This window comes from Emydura macquarii, unplaced genomic scaffold (assembly GCF_026122565.2).
Source record: "Emydura macquarii macquarii isolate MOO-44397 ecotype Brisbane River unplaced genomic scaffold, CSIRO-AGI_Emac_v2 contig_2531, whole genome shotgun sequence".
Lineage (NCBI taxonomy): Eukaryota > Metazoa > Chordata > Testudines > Chelidae > Emydura > Emydura macquarii.
The window spans coordinates 4,234,332-4,248,143 of record NW_027132668.1 but is presented as its reverse complement, the minus strand read 5'-3'; the positions used below and the strand labels follow the sequence as shown (position 1 = coordinate 4,248,143).

The 13,812-nt window shown below is 46.9% G+C and overlaps 1 protein-coding gene across 3 annotated transcripts in view; it reads left to right on the top strand.

Annotated features, from left to right (window-relative positions):
- The window catches only part of UXS1 (UDP-glucuronate decarboxylase 1), a 98,604-nt gene that overhangs the window by 64,552 nt on the left and 20,240 nt on the right, over positions 1-13,812 (top strand). For all 3 annotated transcript variants that reach the window (XM_067563610.1, XM_067563608.1, XM_067563611.1), the window contains one exon: positions 75-196. In XM_067563610.1, coding sequence (XP_067419711.1) covers positions 75-196 — 122 coding nt within the window. The remainder of the gene's footprint in view (positions 1-74; positions 197-13,812) is intronic.

Here is a 13,812-nt window from a genome sequence, read left to right as displayed (position 1 = left end):
AACCCTATATAAATGGAGTTACATTCCCTCTTCCTGTTACTAGAAAGTAATTCAATTATTGTTTCTCTCCCTAGATCCTGAGGTTCACCCTCAAAATGAAGATTACTGGGGTCATGTGAACCCCATAGGACCTAGGGCCTGTTACGATGAAGGAAAGAGAGTTGCAGAAACAATGTGCTATGCCTACATGAAACAGGTATTTGGTTGTCAAATTCAGTGAGCTTGCTGTACTTGCTCAATACAAATGCAGAACAAAACTGGGATGAGTAAATGTACATGTCGGGAGGTATGGAGGAAAGAGGTAGGGAATATTTTGAGTAGGAGAATTTCTGCAATTGCAGAATCTGTTTTCTTTAGCATGGAAGTTTTATTGCTCCCATCTGTTGTGGTATGTCAAGTGAGCAATGCTCTCCAAGAAAACATGTTTTAGTCTTTTTATCAGGCTAATTACATTTTCCAGTATCACAAATAATTTCTAGGACCTGATTAAACTGAAGTCACCTTCCCCGTTAAGGCCCTGATTCGTGCCCTTTGCCCCTTTGGCTTAAGTGTTTTGCTGAATCAGGACTTTACTGATTATTGTGGAGCAACTTGATGGAGGTGCTTGAAATCTAAATCAACAAGTTATCCTAGCACTAGGATGATACGGGTAACATATTTTAAATCCTTTTTAAAGAGGCTTGAAAATATGCTGCTATAATTAAAGGCTCTGTGAAAGATTTGCATGGTTGATTATTTAACACTTAATTATTTCAAACCAATTAGATCAGTAACGTAGCACTAGGATAAAGATGAATTTTAAAAGGTATTTATAACATGATTTATTCAGCTTACCTTTTTATAATGAGAAAAGATGATCGTTAAGAGTTTGTCTTCATTAATCAATATTAACTTTTATGATCATGAATCCTTTCTTATTTAGTTCTTATTCAAATAGTGTTTTAAAGCTCACAAGCAATGTAGTGCCCGTTAATTTGAAATGCACGGAGCTCTAATGACTCACAGTGCTTAATGTTTATCTTTTGTTTTATTTTTCATTTGGCATTTTTATATTAAGGTGGCAAACAAAATCCAATGCATTTTAATTTGAAAGTGTAATACAAAATATTTCAAATCCTTTCAATGAGTAAATTCTGAATATTATTTTAAAACATATAGGCTCTGACTTAAACATGGTAAAAATAAGGAGATTTAACATTCTTGCCATTCTAACTTACCTCTATGATCCTGTATCCTAGCAAGAGAGCGTAGCATAACCCAGTCATTTTATGGACCAGAAAGAGAATAAATCTAAAGGGTCGTGTTTGCTTTGCTCCACAAGTTCATCTCGTAAGCTATAAAATGAAGATACCCATCATCTCAACTGATATTGCTGTATTTTATAATTATCTTCAGTTCAGCATAGCAACCCTTTCTCTGATGGCTTGTAAAGAAGGACATCTACCTGTGAACAGGTTTTATATGGTTATGAGTTCTTGCACATGTAACATGCTGAATCCTCTGCAAATACATGATACATACAGTAATATATTTGTAGCACTGCAGTACTATGGCCCAATCTGCAAACTATTACTGCTTATTAATATAATAGGACTCTACATGGTAGTAAGCACTATGTTTGGTAGTAAAGGTTTGCAGGACTGAACCTCTGTGCTGTGCATACATAAATTAAATGGGAGCTCATAATAAGCGATCTGTCCTTGGGGTAGCTATGTTAGATCCTTCATGTAGCTTATGGCAGATCAGTGAAGACTCAGGGAATATTGCCTAGCCTTATCTCATGATTTCATACATTCTGGAGCCCAGTTGGACTGGCTCCCTGAACAGCAGTGTGGATGTTCTACTATTACTGTAAAAACAGTTTAATTTTTTGTTGGTGTGAACAAGTCTGATTTTTTTCCCCCTTGAATAAAGGTATTGTGCCTTTAAGGGTGCTAACTAGTAGGAGCTGCTAGCCTTGAGAAGTGCAGCAGATACACCTGTGAGATTTAAATTTATACCTTTGTAATCTCTCCAGAGTGGTGTCAGCCTTGCTTTTCAAAAAAAAAAAATTCTCCTTTTTTTCTCTGCTTTGATCATTTCATTTTCCTTCTTCTGCGTTTGCTGTTGAGCAAATTCTCATTGTTTGTTGTAGATATCCTTCTAAAGTAGTGGTTCTTCTTTGAGTGCTTGCTTATATCCATTCCCAATTTAGGTGTGTGCGCTCGCCCCATGCACCGGTGCCAGAAAACTTTTCCCCCTAATGGTACCTGTATTAGCTGGCTCTAGCACCCCCTGCGGCAGCTCGCACATGCACCTGTGTATAGGCACTGTCGACTCCCCCTCCCTCTCAGTTCCTTCTTGCCTCCAGTGACGGTGCTGGAACGTCTCTTGCCTTCGCAAGGTCTTTTTCTAAATCCTAGTATATATAGTTAGTAGTTTAGTTCCAGTTTGTTAGTTGTTAGAATCCCAGGGTAGGGGCATGCCCCATTTCCTGGAGTTTAAACCCTGTGCTTCATGTAAGAAGCCTATGCTGAGTAGTGAGCCGCAGCAAAGTTGTTTGAAGAGTCTGGGAGAAGTGCATGTGCATGAGAGGTGCAAAATCTGTAAAAGTTTTTGCCCTCGGACTAAGAAAGAACGAGATATTCGTCTCAGGGCCATCCTGATGGAGTTGGCACTTAGATCGGTTTCAGAGCCCAGTGGATCGGATTCAGCACTGAGCACGACAGCCTCATTGTGCAGTGCTCCTCTGACGCCCTCTTCCCCGTCTTGGCACCGATCTCCTTCCCCAGTTCCGAAGAAAAGGCCAAAGAAGACTTGCATGGAGCAGGGACTCTCCTCTGTGGAAAAGAAAGTGGACCAGGCGAGACCCATGTCGGGCTGCCAATTCTCCCCTCTTCAGAAGGGTTCCTTGCCACTGTGAGCATCGACCCGGCACCAGGCCCTCCGCCAACTCAGGTAGTAATAGAGACCCTCATTGTCTAATGGTGCCATCGACTCCGGAGGCCTTCCAAGCGATGAAGGACCTCTTGGTGCTGTTAGTACCGCAAACGCCAAAGGATGGCAGGATGCTGCAACGAGATTCAGCACTGGCGCCAAGGAGCAACCTATCAAGAGACAGATCAGCTCAACAGTCCCCTTCACCGAGGCACCATTCACCGGTGCGCAGGCAGTCCCTGGAGTCGAGGCCACGCTGTGCGGGTCAGGACGCTGTCAGATCAGGCTTCCGCTGCCATTCTCTGGAGGACCGGCACTGAGCGGAGCACTGTTACGAGCGACGCAGGTCACCAGACTCATGGCGCGTTTCCCCGGCACCGTGACCCTGCTTGCCTACCTCATACAGGAAGCCCAAGCTTTAGTCCTTTAACATTTCTCTTATAGTTTGTTTCTTTCTTTTTATAATAAACCTTTAGTTTTAATTACTAAAGGATTGGCTGGCAGCGTGGTATTTTAGGTAAGATCCAAACTTCATATTGATCTGGTACTGTGGCTGACCCTTTGGGGTCAGGAGAAACCTTTTTGGTAAAGAGCATAGAGTTTTAAATAACTTATCTCTTTACTGGACCTAGTGGCTGATTGGGAACCAGAGACTGGAATGCAGTAAAGGGGGCTGTGTATATTTTTATTTTGGCTTTTTGATAACCAGTGTGGGAAATCAGAAGCACTGTTTGTGGCTGGTTGGGACCCACCAGTGCTGGGAGAATTTGCTCTCCTTTTACAGCCTGCCCTGAACTTGGCATTTTCAGGTGGCTACCCTAGGCACGACGGGTCACAGTCCTTTCACACCCATCATTCGGGCTTTTCATGCTGCTCGCCGGTTCATCAATGTGCTTTGCATGGCACCGCGAGATATTCGGAGACAGCACCACCCTGGCCATTGGATAGCGGCACCTCATCCTTGGACAGTGAGGAAGTTGTCCAGACTAAACAAGCCCAGGCCCCAATGCCCAGTTTCCCTACAGCCCTGCCAATAAGGGTGGGGCCGCAAGGTCAATGGGGGTGAGGCCACAAGGTGAGGCCTGGACTTTGGCAGTTTCCCTCTGGGATTCTGCAGGCCGGTTCCATGAGAGGAATGTCAGTACCACAGTGTTCCATTCCTCAGAGCACGGTGCCACACCTGGACATGGACTCGGACTATGAATGTTCATGGGCCTCAAGCCTCGGGTTCCAGCCTGCCCAGAGCAGAGGCCCCTCCCCCAGCTCAGATACCAGCCTCTTCCTCATCATCACTAGACAGTGCCAATGGATGATTTTAAGATGCTTATTGAAAAGGGTCGCCTTCAACGTGGGCCTCAAAATAGAGGAGCTGGCTGAGCAAGTCAACAAGCTATTTGGAATATTGGCCTCGGCAGCTCCTACTAGAGTGGCCCGCCCCCAGTCCATGAGGGGTTGTTAAACTGGCCAAGGGCCTGTGGCAAATCTCGGCCTCCCTGCCCCCCACGTCTGAGGGCAGAAAGAAAATATTATGTACTGGCAAAGGGGTTTGAATATCTCTACACCCACACTATGCAGGGGTCCCTGGTGTCACGGCCGCCAACAAAAGGGACAGATGGAAAAATCAGCTTAACCCTTAAACATAAAGATGCAAAGAGACGACTTGTTCGTCAAAAAAATTATTTCACAGCCAGCCTGCAGCTACGAGTGGTGAACCAACAAGCGCTGCTTGGTAGATATCACTTCAATATCTGGCATTCGCTGGACAAGTTTGGAGACTCATTGTCTCCCTGCTCCAAACAGGAGTTTGAGGCCGTCTTTAAAGAAGGGAGATCAGTAGCCAGGACATCTCTGCAAGTGGCTTCTGATGCAGTGGACTCTGCAGCCAGGATGATGGCCTTGGAGATATCGATGAGGTGGGCATCATGGCTACAAGCCTCGGGTCTCCTGTCAGAGGTCCTGCAGTCTATTCAGGACCTCCCTTTCGATGGCATGGCCCTCTTTGCTAAGCAGACTGACTCCAGGCTGCATGGCATGAAGGACTTGAGGGCTACTTTGAGGTCCTTCAGCCTCTATACACCCTCTTCTTGTAGGAGGCACTTCAAGCCCCAGCATGAACAGTCTGGGGATCACCCCCGCAGAGACTTCTATAAGAAGAAAAACAAAGGTTACAAGAAGCACCAAGACCGCTCATCATCTGCCGATCCTCGACTGGGCTCTCGCCGCCATAATCAGGACGGAAAGCAGGCCTTTGAAGATGCACCTGAGACCACGCGACCTACCCACTGGAGTCCCAGCGGGCCCTATCAGTGGTATAAAGGGGCTGCAACTGGGTCAGAGTGGCTCCAGCTGCAACACACTGACAACCCCTCTGTAGGCTGGAGACTGAGCCCAGCAGGGGCGTCGTGACCCTTCCTCGGGCCCAGGCTCCGAGGAAGGCTACAGTGCTTTGTTCCAAGGCAAAACAAGAAGCTAGCAGGTTGCGAAACTGTAGCCCCTGGCCCCCAGGTGGGGCGGGGCCGCCAAGTAGTCTGTAGCCCCTGGCCCTCCAGTGGGGCGGGGCAGGCAACAAGTCTCTAGTCCTAGCTCAGTATCCTCTATGGCAGCAGGTTCAGAGGAGATCCGCATTTCCGGGGTTGCTAGGGAAGGGCGGAGGGGGATGCAGGCCCACCTGACTCCACTGCGTCCCAGCCCAGGGCCCTATCAGTGGCAAAGGGGTCTGCAACTGGGTCAGAGTGGCTCCAGCTGCAACACACTGACACCGGTGCGACCACAAACTCAGCCAAACTATAGTCGGCTGCCCCTGGACTACTTCCTCCCACCTTGAACCTGGGTACCTGGAGTCGCTGGGGTAGACAGCTAAAGGGAGTCCCACCAATCCCTCACTATCAGTCAGCGGCAGGTCCAGGAACTCCTCGGGGCCGTCAGCGGATGGCAGCTCCTCCAGGTCACAGGTCATACAGGACTCCGGCAGCTCCTGTGGGTCCCTGGCAGCGAGCAGCTCCTCTAGGTCAGGGCTGGCCTCAGGGGGTTTCTCCCAGTCAGCAGTCTCGGGGAGCCCTTCCCAGTCACTAGGACCTGGTAGGCCCTGGAGGCTCCAGTCGGCGGGGTGTTCGCTCAGCACCCAGGGTTTTTACTAAGTCTGTGGCAGCCCACCTGTAAAGGTGTTCAAATCTTTCCTTACCTGGATGACTGGTTAATCAGGGGAGGTCGAGTGCCCATGTGAGACATAGTCTGTTCCTCGCATTGGTGGACTGGGGCTGATTATCGAACAGCCGTGGTGCCTGGGTCAGGCCCAGACCTCAACCTTGGGGAAGGCATGTCCTTCTCCGGCAGCAGCTTCCCGCTGACTGAGATGCTAGGCTGGCCTTTTGTACTTACCCTTCCTGTCCTGGCCCCGCCCCTTTGCTCCTGGGGTATTTGGCCTGTAGGGTTCTGATCTGCCCAGCATGGGGGTTGCAACCCTTCCTCAGGCCCAGGCTCCAAGGAAGGCCACAGCACCTACCTACACCCCCGTTCTGTTTTCTTCTCGTTTAGCCCATTTCTTCCCAGCCTAGGCTACCATAACATCGGACAGCTAGGTGCTCAGCACGGTAGTTATTGGTTATACCCTCCAGTTTGCCTGCCTCCCTCCCCGTCCCTCTTCAGGGACCTCTCTCAGGGACCTCTCTCATGAGCAACTCCTCTAACAGGAGGTTCCACTGTAACCAGGACATTTTCCTTCCTGTGTTCTTTCCTAAACCCCGTGGGTCGGAGGAGGAAAGGAGGGGACATTCGCTGGACGTCAGATGTGAGCACTCTTGCAGGTGGGTGCGGTGGAAGAGGTTCCCAGAGACCTACAGGGTCGAGGTTTTTACTTCCATTACTTCTTGATTCCAAAGGCAAAGGGAGGGCTGAGGCCCATTCTGGACTGAAGGTGCCTCAGCAAGTACCTTAGAAAACTAAAGTTTCATATGGTCTCCCTAGCCACCATCTTTTCCTCTATGGATCCCAGCAACTGATACGCCACTCTCGATCTAAAGGACACCTGTTTTCACATTGCAATCTTCCCTGGATTGTAGGGAGATTCCACAGGAGGTTCTTGAGGTTTATGGTAGGAGATCGCCACTACCAGTTTCTGGTGCCCCCTTTTGGCCTCTTGACTGCTCCAAAGGTTTTCACCAAGTGCATGTCAGTGGTAGCGGCCTACCTTAGAAAGAGAGGAGTGCAGGTGTTTCCCAACCTGGACAACTGGCTCATCAGGGGGCAGGTCAAGGTCTCAGGTTCAGGCCAGCATCACAATCACCCAAAGCATTTGTCAGGTGCTGGGCCTCCTAATAAACAAACAGAAATCGGTGTTAGTCCCTATACAAAGAATAGAATTTATCAGGGTGATGCTGGACTCGTGCAGAGCCAGAGGATTCCTCCCCGAGGAAAGATTTCAGGCAATGACAGATATTATAACCCGCATTTTGACTCACCCCCCTCGCAACAGCGAGGATGTGCCACAGCCTCCTGGGCCACATGGCAGCCTGCACCTGTGTGGTTCCCCAGGCCAGACTGCACCTCAGACCTCTCCAGATATGGCTGGCATCAGTGTATTCTCCAGTCAGTCACCACCTGTACAGGATACTCAGTCCCTCCAAAAATACTTACCTCCCTGGTATGGTGGTTGAGTCCGAGTCATGTTGTTTCGGGAATGCGCTATGAAGCGCCCCAGCCGTCGGTAACACTGATTTCCGATGCCTCGGACCTGGGACGGAGTGCTTACATTGGTTCCCTGAAGACCCAGGACATGTGGGCCTCAGAGGAACTGCGGTTACACATCAATATCAAAGAACTCAGAGCAATTTGTCTAGCCTGTACATTTTTTCTACCACACCTTGCCAACAAGGTGGTACAGATTCTCACGGACGATACGGCCTCCGTGTATTATATCAACAGACAAGGGGGAGCCCAATTCCTTGCCCTTTGCAAAGAGGCCATGCACTTCTGGGACTTTTGCATCGGTCACAATATTCACCCAATAGCAGTGCATCTCCTGGAGGTCAGCAACTCTTTGGCGGACTGTCTCAACAGGTCCTTCTGCTCTTGCCACAAGTGGTCCCTCCATCTGGAGGTAGCAGTTCACATCTTCCAAAGGTGGGGCAATCCCCAAATGAACCTCTTTGCCACCAGGGACAACAGGAAGTGCCGTTGCTTCTGTTCCAGTCAGGGTCTCAGTGTGGGCTCCATCACCGATGCCTTTCTCCTCTCCTGGTCGGGGATCCTCCTTTCCGCCGATAACTTTGATCCACAAAGTCCTCCTGAAAGTGAAGAGAGACGAGACATGGGTCATCCTTGTGGCACCGACATCATTGGTTCGGGATACTTGTAGAGCTGGCGGGACCCAGGCATTGGACCCTGCCATTGCGCCAGGACCTCCTGTCCCAAGATCAAGGTCACCTACTTCACCTGGAACCTGGTCTCCCTCCATCTGACATCATGGATGCTCCATGGCTGTGCCAGGAGGAGCGAGCCTGCTCACCCCAAGTTCAGCGTGTGCTCTTGGAAAGCAGGAAGCCATCGACCAGACTAGCCTATAGGGCTAAATGGAAGCGCTTCACTTGCTGCGCGACCGAATATGGCCCTGACAGAGGCGTCGATCCTCACAATCTTGGGGTATCTGCTCCATCTGAAACAAGAGGGACTGGCTTTCTCGTCAGTCAAGTTCCATGTGGCAGCCATATCTGCTTTCCACCCTTTGGTGAAAGGCAGAACGTTCTTTTCACATGAAATGATGACTAGGTTTCTTAAGGGACTGGATAGGCTTTTCCCGCCAATAAGAGACCCTTCTCCTCAGTGGGATTTGCAGTTGATCCTATCCAGGCTCAACGGACCACCTTTTAAACCCATGGCCTTGTGCTCCCTCACGTACCTGTCCTGGAAGGTCACCTTCCCGGTCGCTATCACATCCGCCAGGCAAGTGTTGGAGATCAGGGCATCAACATCAGAACCACCCTACACGATATTTTATAAGAACAAGGTCCAACTATGCCCGCACCCGGCCTTTTTACCTAACGTGGTCTCTCATTTTCACCTGAATCAGGAGATTTTCCTACCTGTCTTTTGGCCCAAACCACACAGTTCCAGTGAAAAGAGGAGTCTGCATTCTCTCAATGTCAGAAGGGCCCTGGTGTTTTATATCGACAGAACTAAGTCCTTCCGTCATTCTACACAGCCTTTTGCGGCAGTTGCAGACCGGACGAAGGGTCTGCCAGTTTCCTCGCAATGTATTTCAAAGTGGATCATGACCTGCATCCAAGCCTGTTATGAGCAGGCTGAAGTCACGCCTCCGGTGTCCTTGACAGCCCACTCAACGAGAGCGCAGGTGTCATCAGCAGCCTTCTAAGCACATATCCCCATACTGGACATCTGCAGGGCAGCTACCAGGTCATCGGTATATACCTTCGCATCCCACTATGCCTTGACACAGCAAGCTCGGGACAATGCTGTCTTTGGTAGAGTGGTGCTTCAAGTGTCACATCCATGAACTCCTGCCTGCCTCCAGAGACACTGCTGGTGAGTTACCTAAATTGGGAATTGACATGAGCAAGCACTCGAAAAAGAAAACAGTTGCTTAGCTTGTAATTGTTGTTCTTCGAAATGTGTTGCTCATGTCCATTCCACAGCCACCCTTCTTCCCCTCAGTCGGAGTTCCAGCAAGAAGGAACTGAGAGGGAGGAGGAGCTGGCAGCACCTATATGCGGGTGCATGTGAGCACCGCTGCAGGGGGCTCTAGAGTGGGCTTGTATGGGTACCACTAGGGGAAAAGGTTTCCGGCACCGGTGCACGTGGCGCGTGCACACACCTAAATTGGGAATGGACATGAGCAACACATCTTGAAGAACTACAGTAACAAGGTAAGTAACCGTTCTTTCCCAATACATTTCCTCTTGCATCCCCTTACCAGTAATAGAATGTCTGCAGTCCCGCGGGTGGGGAGCTGGCAGCCAGGAGGTGGGGGCAGAGCAGGGCTGAGTGGAGCTCCCTCATGGGGGCTGGCTCAGGCCTCACTGCACCCCCCTGCACAGTCCTCCGCAACCCCCTAGGGTGGTGCACCCCACAGTTTGAGTACCACTGTTCTAAAGCTCTTGCATCCTTTTCTTTCGTTCCTTTAGAATTGCGCCTCCACCTAAGATCATCTTCCTTGAACGTCACTGACTCTATCACCCCCACCCCCTTTGAATCTTTCTGCTAGCTCTTCCTCCATCTAAGCTTAAGCTCCACATTCTTATCCTTCATGATTCTCTCTTCTCCCTACTTACCAAGATCTGGTGTATATATGCTAGAAAAGTAGATTGATTGATTTAAATACGTCTGTCTGGAGTGTGAAAAGTCCAAATCCCAAGCAGTGTAGTTACTGAGGTAAATCCCTGTGTGGACTGCAGTAGATTGACAGAATACTTCCATCGACCTAGCTACCACCTTTTGAGGAGGTGGCTTACCAATGCCTATGGGAGAATCCCTCCCATCAGCATAGGTCATGCCTATTCTGAAGCACTACAGTGGCGCAGCTATGCCACAATAGTGTTTTAAGTATAGACAAGCCCATACTGTTTGTTTATCACACCACCCCCTCCACTCAGTGATGGCGATGGTCTCAGCCATCTGTTTATCTGCCCCTTACATAAAGTATTGTGCTTTCTGCATGGAACACGTTCCCTGACCTGATAGTAAGGCTATTATCTTTTCCACCTAAAAATCACTTTATTAGATTCATATCTAACAGGGACACCAATAAGAAACCAGGCAATGTTTAGCAGGTGGGTGGTGGAGAAAGTCTGTAACTACAACATTAAAATTAAAAGAAAGCTAATATGATGGTATAGTGGTAACTGCTCCCTAGCAGTTGTGTTGTGTTGAGAGTGTAGTTTTAGCAGGAGCTTTAAACTTTTGTTTTGTAATAATTTCATTGAAATAACAAAAATCAAGACGTAGAATATAAATTTTGAGCTTTATTTGAATTTTTCATGGTGGCTTAATGAGTGGATTGATACAAAGAGAACAAGTTCAGAAATTGCTCCTTTTGGCCATTTTTCCACTGGATTGTCTCTTTTCTTTGTACTCCTTTTGCAAGAAATCTCAAACATGCTGGGAACATTGATGCTTCTTGTGTGCTGACTGCTCAAGTGTCAGTTTATATGTTAAATGTACTGTTTCTTTCTACACCTTTTAATAATTTCTTAGTCATAATGGGAAACATTTGTGCCAAGGTGAACCCTTGAACCATCAGATTTTCATTTGATGACAAATTTGACTGTGTGAGAGCTATTACTCATTTATGAGGGCAACAAGAGAGATTACCAAATACCTCTGTATCCCCAAGAGAAAGATCCTTAGCTAGGAAAGAGGAGGCACAATCTTAAGTGATGTTAGCAGTGCGGTGGCAGAATAAATGTCTAAATGCATGAAATGTGTGACAATCAGATGTGTCGGTGTGTTGATATAAAAGTATTAAGGTTTTGTGTTAGAGTGCCAGTTTGGTGAAGTTGGGATACATGTTGCTTTTGGTTCTATGTTGGAGGTAGAAGTGAAAATCTTATGAATCCACAAATGAAAAGCATTATGTAAGAGGTAGATATTTATAATGGAGTACTGAAGTTATTGACCGCATTTTAGGCATTCTGAAGGTGAAAAGAATGCACAAGCCTTTTCCCCTTAGCTTCTTGTTTCCATGCTTTTAAGGTTTTGAATGGATGTGGTCTGACCTCCCCAATTTAATTGTCGCTAAATGTCATCATTGTTCTAATACATTAAAAAGTGTTTGTTTGTTTCTCCCTGTCCTTCATATGTTGTTTTAAACTGTAAACTTTTTGTCTTCCTCTGTTTGCACAAATGAACACATGATATCTCACATGGTAATATGTTTTCTGAGGAAAAACATGCTGTTCTGTACACATGGCACTGCTAGCACAGTTTGGCTTTTTTACTGTTGCACCCTACTCACTGGAAGTTTTTCCATGCATTTTATATGATTTAGGATTGTGTGAAGAAGGCTTTTGTGTTAGAGGATGTTAAAGTTCACAAAGTAACAAGAATGAGCTCTCAGCTCTGTAGTAATAGTGCATACTGCTGCTGTGACTACTGTTCTGATGCAGAGATTATTCGCTTTTGTAATACTTTTAACATTTTCTGCTGTTTTTGTAATGGGTCAGGAGAAAAATATATTGGTTAAGAACATAAATATAAGGAGACACGCTGCTGGTGTATTACAAATATTGTTTGTAACTGCACTTGAGTATCTGCAGATATTCAAACTTTGCAGAGTCAAACCATTAAGCATAGCCACGTGCAGATAGGCATGTCTTACCATTTAAAATCATATGTTCAAATGTGCCATTCTAATAAAAACTGCACTATGGACACATTACAAATCCACTTTTAATGTGTATTCACAACTACTTGATGTCATTATTTATAGCAATAATCTGAGACTCTCATTTATGAGGTTCAATGACATATGCATTTTCCAGAATCTGTGTAGACTCAGTTCAGCAAGCGTGGTTTTTACCCACTTCTCAGGGGAGGGGGGAAATATCCTTTTTGGCTTTTTCCTCTACATGTACACTAGAATGCATTGTTCGCTTCCTGGTTTTGTTTGGAAATGGCCACTCAGCCTGTGCTCAGTCTCTTGAATTATGATGGGAACTGTGAGGCTGTGTAGGATTCCTAACTAATTATAGGAACCAAGGTATGAGCAGTCCGGCCTAATGTTTAGTCAGGTGCCTGGAGCTGAAGTCAGGAATCAAGCCAGGGGTCAGAGACAGTGTCAGATGTCAAGGCAAAGGTCAGAGCCGGAGGCGGTGTCACAAGTCAAGCTAGGGGTGAGAGCCAGAATCAGCATTCGGTAAGTCACAGGAGTAGGAACTTGAAGCAAAGCAGGAACTGGGAACAGAGGGGTGTCTGGAATAAGAAAGGCAGGAGTCAAGCATGTAGATAGGGTCTGTAGCAGCAGTAGGTAGAGACTCACCTAGTTGCTTGGACCAACTTCCTGTGCCTCTCTCTGGCTTAAATACTGTGTCCCAGCCAATCGGTGGGGCTAGATATCTCCCTCCATCAGGAGCTTCATAGATGGGGCCCTTTGTGTGCTAGAGTTTCACTAGCCCCCTTCTCCTCTGATTTGGATGAGCTGCTGGGTGGTAGCCACAGCCTGAGCTCTCCTGTGGGCCTGGGTTCAAGCCCTGCCATCCCTTACACTAACATGGTCATGCGCATCCCAACCATGCCCATTTAAGTTGAAAACTGTTCAGCATTTGTTTGCCATTATCCCACCTAACATGAATCAAACATTTTCTTCAGTACTGTTGTGAAACTGTACTAAGCAGTTGTTTTATGAATGTAAGCTGTTAAATAATTTTGCACTTTACTTAATTGACACTGTTTGAAAGTTGTAGTGCAATGAGGGTCTGCTTTCTTTTTTTCACAATAAACAAATAAACTCTACTGTTTGATGACCTGGAGTATTGTTTCAGGCCTTGTGAATTTCTAGATCATTAATCTCTTTCCTTTTTAAGCCCACATTTTCATACCAATTCAGTTGTCCTTTCTACTTGTGGTTCTGTTTAAAATTGGCAAAGCAGCATTACTTATGGATGTCCAGATTTTAAAACTGTTGTTTCACAAGTGAAATGTTAATAAGTGTCACCCAGTCTTACCTTATTTTACATGAAGTGATAGCTTCCAAACTGCCTCAGAATACCTCCATTCTCTCTTAATTAGAAATCACAATTTCTGTGTTCCTAACTTCCCTCCAAAAATATGGACGAGATTGGATATAATAATTATCATACTAAAATATTAAGTATTACAACATTGCTTGTCATCAGCACTGGAATGGGTTACCTACACTGGTGGTGGAATCCTTAGAGGTCTTTAAGG